This window comes from Astyanax mexicanus, unplaced genomic scaffold (genome assembly GCF_023375975.1).
Source record: "Astyanax mexicanus isolate ESR-SI-001 unplaced genomic scaffold, AstMex3_surface scaffold_32, whole genome shotgun sequence".
Taxonomy (NCBI): Eukaryota; Metazoa; Chordata; class Actinopteri; order Characiformes; family Acestrorhamphidae; genus Astyanax; species Astyanax mexicanus.
Genome location: NW_026040042.1, coordinates 4,851,279 through 4,863,776, shown reverse-complemented (window position 1 = coordinate 4,863,776; position 12,498 = coordinate 4,851,279). Strand labels below are relative to the sequence as shown.

Genomic DNA, 12,498 nt, shown 5'->3' with positions numbered 1-12,498 from the left:
TCTGTCTGTCTCTCTCTTTCTGTCTGTCTCTCTCTCTCTGTCTCTTTCTCTCTCTGTCTGTCTCTCTCTCTGTCTGTCTCTCTCTCTGTCTCTCTCTCTCTGTCTTTCTCTCTCTGTCTCTCTCTTTCTGTCTCTCTTTCTCTGTCTCTCTCTCTCTCTCTCTTTCTGTCTCTCTCTCTGTCTCTCTCTGTCTGTCTCTCTCTTTCTGTCTCTCTCTCTCTCTCTGTGTCTGTCTCTCTCTCTGTCTCTCTCTTTCTGTCTCTCTCTGTCTGTCTCTCTCTCTCTGTCTCTCTCTGTCTGTCTGTCTCTCTCTCTCTGTCTCTCTCTGTCTGTCTGTCTCTCTCTCTTTCTCTCTCTCTCTGTCTTTCTCTCTCTGTCTGTCTCTCTCTCTCAGGGTCGAGGAAGTTGGAGTATGGGGGGTGTACCTGGCACGAGGAGTGTTTTGTGTGTCGTGAGTGTGAGCAGCCGCTGGGCTCTCAGGCCTTCATCCCTGATAAAGACGAGTATTACTGCGTTCCGTGCTACGAGGGACGCTTCTCCCCGCGCTGCACACACTGCAAACAGGTCTCACACACCTACACACACTCTGGCCACTTTATTAGAAACACCTACACCACACAGAGGGGCAGCCGTTATTTGATTAAGCTAGGTCAGCTATGCTAACTCAACATTTTTGCAGCCTATTAATCCTCACAGCTCTGAAAAAAATTAAGAGAGTACTTCAGTTTCTGAATCAGTTTCTCTGATTTTGCTATTTATAGGTTTATGTTTGAGTAAAATGAGCATTGCTGTTTTATTCTATAAACTACAGACAACATTTCTCCCAAATTCTAAATAAAAATATTCTCATTTAGAGCATTTATTTACAGAAAATGAGAAATGACTGAAATAACAAAAAAGATGCAGAGCTTTCAGACCTCAAATAATGCAAAGAAAACAAGTTCATATTCATAAAGTTTTAAGAGTTCAGAAATCAATATTTGATGCATCTTGGCATCATGTTCTCCTCCACCAGTCTTACACACTGCTTTTGGATAACTTTATGCTGCTCTTAGTATAAAAAATCAAGCAGTTCAGTTTGGTTTGATGGTTTGTGATCATCCATCTTCCTCTTGATTATATTCCAGAGTTTTTCAATTTGGTAAAATCAAAGTAACTCATAAAGTCTCTTATTTTGTTATTCCAGAGCTGTATTTACTGATATTTGCATCATATGTAGGGACACCAGATAGCTAACTAGCTAGCTTCCATTGAAGATGTTCTGCATCTGTGGTTGAATGAAATAATTTAAAAACTTAATCCCAAATGTTCATAATGTATGTCTGCTCTTACCATGATGTGGGTGGTCTGGTGCTTTGAGATTAGGATATTAAGGTGTTGGTTTCCCTCCAGAGAAAGGGTAAAAGCAGGATAATGTTTGGATGTTTGGGTGGAAGTTTTAAATTTAGCTCACAAATTCAACCACAGAGGCAGCTCTTCTTCTTTTAAAGTTGGTGGATATTGTATACACATAAACATTGCTGTTCAGAGGTGAGTATTTTTGGACTGGAACCTGCTGCTAACCCCGGCTAGCACTGCTGGAGCAGAATTAGCATTACCCTCTAACCTCACTAAGTGCTAGCTCTTTGGCAGTTCAGAGGTGAGTATATCAGACTGTAGTAGCCTGTGTGTTTATCATGTTAAAACAAGCTACGTGGGATGAGCCACTAGCTAATATCGCAATATCGCACTGGCTTACAGGAACACTCAGGGTTCCTCGGTGTAGCGCTGTCGGGCGGCATGTGCCGCTAACCATGGCTAGCGCAATCGTTTGGCTGCTGATGCTAATGCTGCTGCACCTAGCCTTAGTGGAAATCTGGAAATCTAAGTAAATAAACGGAGCCATTTTACTCACACAAATAAACAGTTTTCAGGAGAGAAATCTTTGTAGATTTACATCCAGCACTTGTCTTAATGCATATTAATTAAATAGAGAGCCAGAAGGTAACATAGACACTCATGCACCCTGAAACACTGCTAAGCAGCAGCATCTCAGTCCTCAGGAAAAGAGCTCGGATTCTAATTGCTTCATCCCAAACCTGCAAATATTGACCCACTCTGGCTGGAAATCACACAACACATCAGCTCAGCACTTACTGTCCTGAGTATCTGCAGATACACACTGACAGTGCCTGTTTACACACAGCGTTTATCACTTTTATTACGTTTTCCTCTGCACACTTCTTTAAGACCTTCCCTTTTTTGGTTGGAATTGTTCTGCCTTTACTTTTTCCATTGTATTATTGTTTACAATGGAACATAATAATGTAAAATTCACGTTTTGAGTGTCTCCTCTGTTTTGTGAAGAGCACTTTGAGGGTTTTGGAAGGAAAGTGAAAACCGCCGCACTAATGAAGCTTATTATTATTAATGACGCTGCCGTTCTCCATCTATCCAAATGTTATTGTCTGAGCTGAAGGTGATCTTTCAGTGTTTAGCTCTTCAGATCCAAAAAAGAGCCGCTCGCGTTTTCTTCACTATAATCTGTAGACAGGCAGTGAGCTGCAGCTGTGTTACGGTGTGCCTAAAAAAAATAGTGTGCTGAATATCACTGGCTTTTATTGGCCTACAGGTGCAGAATTTTTATTCCTATGTACCCTACTTTAGGATCTGTGACCAAACAATGAAATACAGAGATTGGTGAAGAAGAAAAGCATGAATAAAATAAATGTAAACTGATTCCATAAATAAAAAAACTTAAGCGTAAAGTCTGAATGATTTTACGCTTGCTGAAACGGAAATTCCTACACTGGTTGTGCTATTTCAATAGTACTGTAATTTTACAGTCTTTTTTAAACTCTGAATCTAATAACATGTATTCAACTATTCAAACCATGTACTGATCAATCTCAGACAGCTTTGTTTATACTCTATTTTTTTTTACAAAGTTTTACAATCTGAAGATGGTTACAGAACTCATGTGACATTTAAAAATCATGTTTAAAAGCAAGTCCACTAATTCCTTTAAAATAAATAGTTAACTGCATGTTCAGATAATTGATATTTATGATCAGAAAAAATCAGTCCTGTTACTGGCACTCAGTCCTGCTACTAGCACTCATTCCTGTTACTGGCACTCAGTCCTGCTACTAGCACTCATTCCTGTTAATGGCACTCATTCCTGTTACTGGCACTTATTCCTTTTACTGGCACTCATTCCTGTTAATGGCACTCATTCCTGTTACTGGCACTTATTCCTTTTACTGGCACTCATTCCTGTTACTGGCACTCATTCCTGTTACTAGCACTCATTCCTGTTACTGGCACTCATTCCTGTTACTAGCACTCATTCCTGTTACTAGCACTTATTCCTTTTACTGGCACTCATTCCTGTTACTAGCACTCATTCCTGTTACTGGCACGTATTCCTTTTACTGGCACTCAGTCCTGTTACTGGCACTCATTCCTGTTACTGGCACTCATTTCTGTTACTGGCACTTATTCCTTTTACTGGCACTCATTCCTGTTACTGGCACTCATTCCTGTTACTAGCACTTATTCCTTTTACTGGCACTCATTCCTGTTACTAGCACTCATTCCTGTTACTGGCACTCATTCCTGTTACTAGCACTCATTCCTGTTACTAGCACTTATTCCTTTTACTGGCACTCATTCCTGTTACTAGCACTCATTCCTGTTACTGGCACGTATTCCTTTTACTGGCACTCAGTCCTGTTACTGGCACTCATTCCTGTTACTGGCACTCATTTCTGTTACTAGCACTCATTCCTGTTACTGGCACTTATTCCTTTTACTGGCACTCACTCCTGTTACTGGCACTCACTGGAACTTACTCCTGTTACTGGCACTCATTCCTGTTACTGGCACTCAGTCCTGCTACTAGCACTCATTCCTGTTAATGGCACTCATTCCTGTTACTGGCACTTATTCCTTTTACTGGCACTCATTCCTGTTACTGGCACTCATTCCTGTTACTAGCACTCATTCCTGTTACTAGCACTTATTCCTTTTACTGGCACTCATTCCTGTTACTAGCACTCATTCCTGTTACTGGCACTTATTCCTTTTACTGGCACTCAGTCCTGTTACTGGCACTCATTCCTGTTACTGGCACTCATTTCTGTTACTAGCACTCATTCCTGTTACTGGCACTTATTCCTTTTACTGGCACTCACTCCTGTTACTGACACTCACTGGAACTTACTCCTGTTACTGGCACTCATTCCTGTTACCGGCACTCATTCCTGTTACTAGCACTCATTCCTGTTAATGGCACTCATTCCTGTTACTAGCACTTATTCCTTTTACTGGCACTCATTCCTGTTACTGGCACTTATTCCTTTTACTGGCACTCAGTCCTGTTACTGGCACTCATTCCTGTTACTGGCACTCATTTCTGTTACTAGCACTCATTCCTGTTACTGGCACTTATTCCTTTTACTGGCACTCACTCCTGTTACTGGCACTCACTGGAACTTACTCCTGTTACTGGCACTCATTCCTGTTACCGGCACTCATTCCTGTTACCGGCACTCATTCCTGTTACTAGCACTCATTCCTGTTACTGGCACTTATTCCTTTTGCTGGCACTCATTCCTGTTACTGGCACTCATTCCTGTTACTAGCACTCATTCCTGTTACTAGCACTTATTCCTTTTACTGGCACTCATTCCTGTTACTAGCACTCATTCCTGTTACTGGCACTTATTCCTGTTACTGGCACTCAGTCCTGTTACTGGCACTCATTCCTGTTACTGGCACTCATTTCTGTTACTAGCACTCATTCCTGTTACTGGCACTTATTCCTTTTACTGGCACTCACTCCTGTTACTGGCACTCACTGGAACTTACTCCTGTTACTGGCACTCATTCCTGTTACCGGCACTCATTCCTGTTACCGGCACTCATTCCTGTTACTAGCACTCATTCCTGTTACTGGCACTCAGTCCTGTTACTGGCACTCAGCCCTGTTACTTTTTATGTTTTGAGTAACGGGACTAAAAGTAACACAGAATGAGTTTTTAGCATAGAATTAGCAAAAACAGGAAAAATAGCTTAATGGTGGCTATGCTAATAGCATGAGGACACTGAGCACATTCTAGTGATTTCCCCAAAATGTGTATTTGTAAAAATAAACAGTTAAGACCTCAGTCAGAGTTACAATAAGATCAAATATACAGAAAAAAAAACTAATGAGGGAACTTTATTTTGATCTTCCCATGATCTTCAGAAGAACCAGCTGATGATGTCACTTCCTGTTGTAGATGTGACTTGTTGTAGAATGTTTCAGATGATCAGGGTAATGTGTTACGGTAACAGGACTGAGTGAAAACCAGTGACGCAAATAAAATGTGTATTTCAACTTAAATATTATGGATTTATTATAAAGCAAAGATGGGATTTGGAGTCACACAACAATGCAAAAAAATACTCTGAAGGATTTTAATAATTATATTTCATGGTAAAGTTTATAGTTAGAGAGTGGGAACAGGTAACTAATGCTACTTTTTTTAGTTTTCTAAGTAGTTTTTATTAATGTTTTAATTGCATATCTTACTTTTGCAATTAGGTCAATGTACAAGACACTATGCTTAATAATAAAATGTATTTTAAAGTATTTTGTGTGCACATTTATACATGTAATTTCCTGGGGATATACTGTATATACATATGGTTGTAGATTATAACTGTGTGTGTGTGTTATGGTGCAGGCGCTGGTGCAGGGTGGTGTGACGTACAGGGACGAGCCGTGGCACCGGGAGTGTTTCCTGTGTACCGGGTGTAAGACGCAGCTGGCCGGGCAGCCCTTCACCTCTCAGGGGGAGAGCCCTTACTGTGTGAAGTGCTTCAGCAGCCTGTACGCCCAGAAATGCTCCGCCTGCAACAAGCCCATCACAGGTCAGTCGCTGTCACTGTGTTTCAAATATACAGCTCTGGAAAAAAACACTTAAAAATGACGAGTGTCTTTGATTTTACCCAATTGAAAACCTCTGGAATATAATCAAGAGGAAGATGGATGATCACAAACCATCAAACCAAACTGAACTGCTTGAATCTTTACACCAGGAGTAAAGCAGCATAAAGTTATCCAAAAGCAGTGTGTAAGACTGGTGGAGGAAAACATGATGCCAAGATGCATGAAAAAAACTGTGATTAAAACCAGGGTTATTACACCAAATATTGATTTCTGAACCCTTAAAACTTTATGAATATGAATTTTTGTTTTCTTTGCATTATTTGAGGTCTGAAAGCTCTGCTTCTTTTTTTTTTTGTTATTTCAGCCATTTCTCATTTTCTGTAAATAAATGCTCTAAATGACAATATTTTAAATCAGAATTTGGGAGAAATGTTGTTTGTAGTTTATAGAATAAAACAACAATGTTCATTTTACTCAAACATAAACCTATAAATAGCAAAATCAGAGAAACTGATTCAGAAACTGAAGTGGTCTCTTAATTTTTTCCAGAGCCGTATTTATCTATAAAGAAAACAGTAAACAATCTATTTAAACAATAGTATGTGTGTGTGTGGTGGTTTGGACAATTCCTTTGTGCATTGTTCTATATTTACTATAACACAGGCTGATTGTGAGATACAGGAGGTCAGTGGAAGGGGAAAGTGTGAATGGGGTGAACCGAGGCTTTCTTTCACTGTGTCATGTGCTCAGAGACACTGTCCCTGTAATTCTGCTCTGCTGAGTCACACTGATGCATTTACACTGGAAATATTAGCTGCAAGGCTAATATATTTAGCATGGTGCTAATTGCAGGCCTAGATTGAACACCTAGTTTAAGGTGTTCAGTAGCCTCTAATAGGATAATTGATCTGTTTTTGATACAATGCTATCTATAAGCGTGACCTAAAATAGCTGTGCAAAGAGAAACAAAGCTTAGCAATTAGCTTTGTGCTAACAACACACTGTCTTGTCAAACCTTGTGGAGGTGTCATGTAATCTGTTATAAATACACACGTACGAATATAGCTAAAAAACTGCAGTTAGCTACAGTGCTAATGTAGTGAACGAGGAGATGATTAGCAATTAGCATGATGCTAACTGCATGTCAACATGTTGATTATTCTCTAATAAGTTAAGTAGTACATATATTTTGACACAATTTTTATTCATATTCAATAAAGAGCTAAAATAGCTTAGAAAAAAAGAACCACAATGCTAATATGGCCAAACAGAAGCATATTAGCAGTTAGCATGTTGCTAATGGCAGGATAAATCCTAAATCTTACAATAATAACTATAATAAATAAATATAATAAATAAATAACCTGTAAAAGTGTTTCTTGTGAGGTTTCCTTTATAAATGTGCACAAAAATATACAGTATGTCACATGTTGTATGTCTCTATCATGAATGAATGGCATGTGGAAAAAAAAAGTGCTCTGGTGATCCGGTATATTGTGCTTTAGTCCGGCAGAGGAGTGGGCGGGCAAAAACGATAGAATTTTAGCTCTTGCTCATGAATATTCATACATGCAAACATATCGTCTCTGATTGGCTAACAGCACAGCGACACCAGGAGTCACGGACAAGACAGACAACAGTTAGAAATGTTTTAAAATAGAGACATTTTTACACTAATAACAGTTTTTACAATGTCATATGTTACTCTACAACATGTGTAATAATGCCCTGCTAAGTGCAGTTCAGCCACTGACCTAGTCTTAGAGTCTCTGTAAAACACCAAATCCACCGGAGATCCTATTTAAACCTATAGTTATGTACACTCAGAGGTGGGTATTCCAGGTCCAGAAAGTTAAAATCTACCCCAGAGTGGATTTTTACTTTTAACTAGTGTAAACAGAACTGTTCTAAATATACACCTACCTATCTCAATTGTACTTGGCTGGTGGTGTTGTTCCTCCATAGACTAATTCTAACCATTTGTTTCTTAGCTCTGAATTACTGGTTAAAGCTTATATATAAAACTGATGTGTTATTCGCACAAATAACACAGGAATGAACTGCATGCTGTTTCTAGCACTGTTATTTAGCTCCTATGTGACGAGACGGTGTCTGGATTCAGCTCTGCCTCTGTGAGCGATCCCAAGCCCAGGGGGGCGGAGCCATGAATACTAATTCACGGGTTGACGTAGACATGGTGCTTTTCCTGATCAACTCGTACTTCTGAGGATTTTCTTTTACTAGCTGCTGCAGACAGTGGAGGTTGAGGAAGAGTTTAATGTGCAGCATAAATATGCGTGTGGTGATGATATCTCTTTATCTTGTCTTCAGGCTTTGGTGATGGGAAGTATGTGTCGTTTGAGGATCGTCAGTGGCATCAGTCGTGCTTTAAGTGCGCTGGATGCTCCGCCTCCCTGGTTGGAGCCGGATTCTTCCCCAGCGGCGGGAAAGTCTACTGTAAAGACTGCAACGACAACTAAACTACAAAACCACAGCTTCACCTGCGTCCAAACCATCACCTATCATCACCTGCCATCACCTGTTATCATCTATCATCACTTAATCACCACTCATCTTAAAGATATGATCATTTAAACATGAGAGAGAGTTCATTGTATATCTATATTTTCATTTTCTCTTTCTGTACTATATAAATCAAGCTTTGGAATTTGATATGTGCATTTATATTCATAATAAAGTTTGCAATACAGTGCTGTGCAAAAGTCCTAGGACATCTACAGTCTATATACATATATTAAAAATATGTATCTGTGCATTAAATGCATGAAAACACAAAATAAATATAAATAAACAAATAAGGTTTATTGTGATTGTTTTGTCTTCTATTCCCAGCATTCATTCAATATCTATAAAGTTAATTACAGGTAGACACTAACTCTCACTGATCACTGATTTTATTAATGTTTATTTGGGTTTAGTATTCTAATGTTATATAGAGTTAATTACAGGTAGACACTCTCACTGATCACTGACTTTATTAATGTTTATTTGGGTTTAGTATTCTAATGTTATATAGAGTTAATTACAGGTAGACACTAACCCTCACTGATCACTGACCTTATTAATGTTTATTTGGGTTTAGTATTCTAATGTTATACAGAGTTTAATTACAGGTAGACACTCTCACTGATCACTGACTTTATTAATGTTTATTTGGGTTTAGTATTCTAATGTTATATAGAGTTAATTACAGCTAGATACTCTCAATGATCACTGACTTTGTTAATGTTTATTTGGGTTTAGTATTCTAATTTTATATAGAGTTAATTACAAGTAGACACTAACTCTCACTGATCACTGACTTTATTAATGTTTATTTGGGTTTAGTATTCTAATGTTATATAGAGTTAATTACAGGTAGACACTAACTCTCACTGATCGCTGACTTTATTAATGTTTATTTGGGTTTAGTATTCTGATGTTATATAGAGTTAATTACAGGTAGACACTAACTCTCACTGATCGCTGACTTTATTAATGTTTATTTGGGTTTAGTATTCTGATGTTATATAGAGTTAATTACAGGTAGACACTAACTCTCACTGATCACTGACTTTATTAATGTTTATTTGGGTTTAGTATTCTGATGTTATATAGAGTTAATTACAGGTAGACACACTGAGATACGCAGTTTTGGATGTTTGCACAGCGCTGTATGATTATTTGGGTCTTTGCTTAGTTCAGTAATGTTTGATTATCTGCTGCTTTATTACAAGTTAATTGCAAAAAAAACACAAAATATACTTATATACTATCTTATATAAGTTTTGTATAATAACTCAGAGCATTTATTTATATATAAACAGCATCATCACTGCAGTACTGTGGTGTGTTTTGCTCTGTTGAGTTGGAACGGCCACATTCCTGCAGTATATTTACATTTTAACAATGCCTGATTGACCTGGAATGTAGTCTGAGTTCAGATCACACTTTATTATTACTGCTCACATCTACTCAACAACTGAGCTGCATATATTCACCAAAGAACTTACTTCAGTGCTGTTAAAGGGGTAGCTCATCAGTTTTGCTGCAATATATCTGAATATTTAAACAATTTAAAAAACGAAACAACACAAAACAGCATGTTCAGCATTATTATGGGGTTTATCCCAACATGGCCTTAAGATAAAATACATTATCTTCAATCTTCAATATCTACAATATTTTTTTAGATTAATAATTACACTAAATAAAATTAAAATGATTTGAATTGCATGTGCATATTATATATGTTTATATTATATATATAATATTATGTTACTTTGCAATAATAAATTATAGCAGTCCTGCTTATATATATATATATATATGCATGCTTATAAAATAGATGCAAATGTTAATAGCATTTAGATATCTGATCATATTTTGATCAAAAGCTGAGCTAGGAAGTCTAAATAAGCTACAATATATAATATATAAATATATAATATATAATATAATATATAATACAGTGGTGTGAAAAAGTGTTTGCCCCCTCCTGATTTCCTAAATGAAGGTGTTTATTATTAAGGGAGAAAAAAAATCAAACCTACATGGCCCTGTGTGAAAAAGTGATTACCCCTAAACCTAATAGCTGGTCGGGCCACCCTTGGTGGAGAGACCGCCTACTAATTTGAATAACTCCGCCCCTGAGGGCTGCCTCTGCCTCGCGAGCAGAGCGGAGCGGAGCTGACGGTCTGTTATTGGTCCCGCCCATAACCAGCCCTTTTACAATAACCACACCTTTTGAATAGAGCTGAATAACGTTTTAAAAAATGAATTCTGTGTGGATATAAAAATGTGACAATATAAGCAGAGGCTACACTAGCTGCTGCATTTAAATAATGGAGGTAGAATTACAGTATATTAGAAAAAAACGTGATTGAAAGTTGTCTGTTTTGCCATTGAAACCTATGGGGGGGGCCCGACCTGTGGTGGCTTCACTTTTGAGAGACGATGCTCTGTCCAGCTATACACAGTCTATGGTTCCATTTATCACAGCAAGTCTTTCAGCCCCAGACCATCACACTACCACCACCATGTTTTACTGTTGGTATAATGTTCTTTTTCTGGAATGCAGTGTTTCTTTTACACCATGGGATACACCTTCCAAAGAGTTCAACTTTTGTCTCATCGGTCCACAGAATGTTTTCCTAAAAGTCTTAGGGATCATCAAGACATGTTCTGGAAAAATTAAGACGAGCTTTAATGTTCTAACGTTTCTCAGCAGTGGTTTTCGTCCAGGAACTCTGCCATGTCGGCCATTTTTGCCCAGTCTCTTTCTGATGGTGGAGGCATGAACACTGACCTTAACTGAGGCAAGTGAGGCCTGCAGTTCTCTGGATGTTGTTGTTGTGGGGTCTTTTGTGACCTCTTGGATGAGTCGTCGCTGCGCTCTTGCAGTAATTTTGGGTAAAATTCAATTCAAATTTGGTAAAATCAGGGAAAATCATATTTTTTTAAGTGGTATCTTATTTTTTTCAGAGGTGTACAGTAAAATAGAATTACAGAACTGTATAAACAGAACACTAAGTTAGAAAACAGAACAGAAAAACAACAAAAAAGATTAGAAAATGTCAGAATACAATACAATAGAGAGCCACAGGGAAAAAATTCTGCAGAACAGAACAGTCTAAAAGGATAAAATAACATAATAGAATATAAAAACAGAACAGAACACAACAGAGAACAGATGATTTAGAATATATCTGCTGTGCTCATGGCCCCGCCCACATTACGATATGTTTTCCATTACTATGATATAACAGTGTGTGTAACCGAGCCAGAACTGCTCCACTCTCTGCCCTGACTGACCCTGATTGGCGTCATCTGCCCCCCTCTGCCCCTGTGGTTGACCGTACGTGACCCGGTTGATCCCGGTTGGGTTGGTGGAGAGCAGGAACTGGGAGGAGGAGGTTTGCAGGGTGTAGAGATCAGCAGATGTCTGGCAGTACCAGCTCTGGTACCGTCTCGCTCGGCTCTGGCCTGAAGGATCCGCCGCCGTGTTGTCTTTACTGGATTCTCATGACTCTGCGCTGTGAGACGCTGCTGACCCCGTGCTCTGGAATATGAAAGAGAGCCGGGCTCCGGGCTCCTGAGGGACTGGAGGTTCCATCAAAGACACAAAACATCTCTTGGCAGGCGGAGTGGACGAGCTGTGCTGGAGGGCTGGAGTTATTATTCTCAAGAGGACTGAACTCTACTGCTTTCTCCAAACTCTCAACAAAGACAGTCTATCACTAAAGCGTAACTTCTTTTTAGTGTGGGAGGTTTCATGGCTAAATTGGAGCAGCCTGGTGTTCAATCTTCATTAATTGCACATTGCACCAGTAAGAGCAGAGTGTGAAGGTTCAATTAGCAGGGTAAGAGCACAGTTCTACTCTAAATACTGCAATGCACACAACATTATGGGTGACACACCAGAGTTCAAAAGAGGACAAATTGTTGGTGCACGTCTTGCTGGAGCATCTGTGACCAAGACAGCAAGACTTTGTGATGCATCAAGAGTCACGGTATCCAGGGTAATGTCAGCATACCACCAAGGAGGACCAACCACATCCAACAGGATTAACTGTGGACGC

The 12,498-nt window shown here is 38.9% G+C and overlaps 2 protein-coding genes across 2 annotated transcripts in view; one reads left to right on the top strand and one right to left on the bottom strand.

Moving 5' to 3' along the window:
- Positions 1-8,737, top strand: part of LOC125789909 (four and a half LIM domains protein 3-like) — a 46,238-nt gene extending 37,501 nt beyond the window's left edge. The window contains exons 5-7 of the mRNA XM_049473009.1: positions 395-564; positions 5,712-5,898; positions 8,249-8,737. Coding sequence (XP_049328966.1) covers positions 395-564; positions 5,712-5,898; positions 8,249-8,397 — 506 coding nt within the window. The 3' untranslated portion in view covers positions 8,398-8,737. The remainder of the gene's footprint in view (positions 1-394; positions 565-5,711; positions 5,899-8,248) is intronic.
- The window catches only part of LOC125789910 (protein eva-1 homolog B-like), a 361,643-nt gene that overhangs the window by 165,986 nt on the left and 183,159 nt on the right, over positions 1-12,498 (bottom strand). The gene's annotated exons all lie outside the window — the stretch shown is intronic.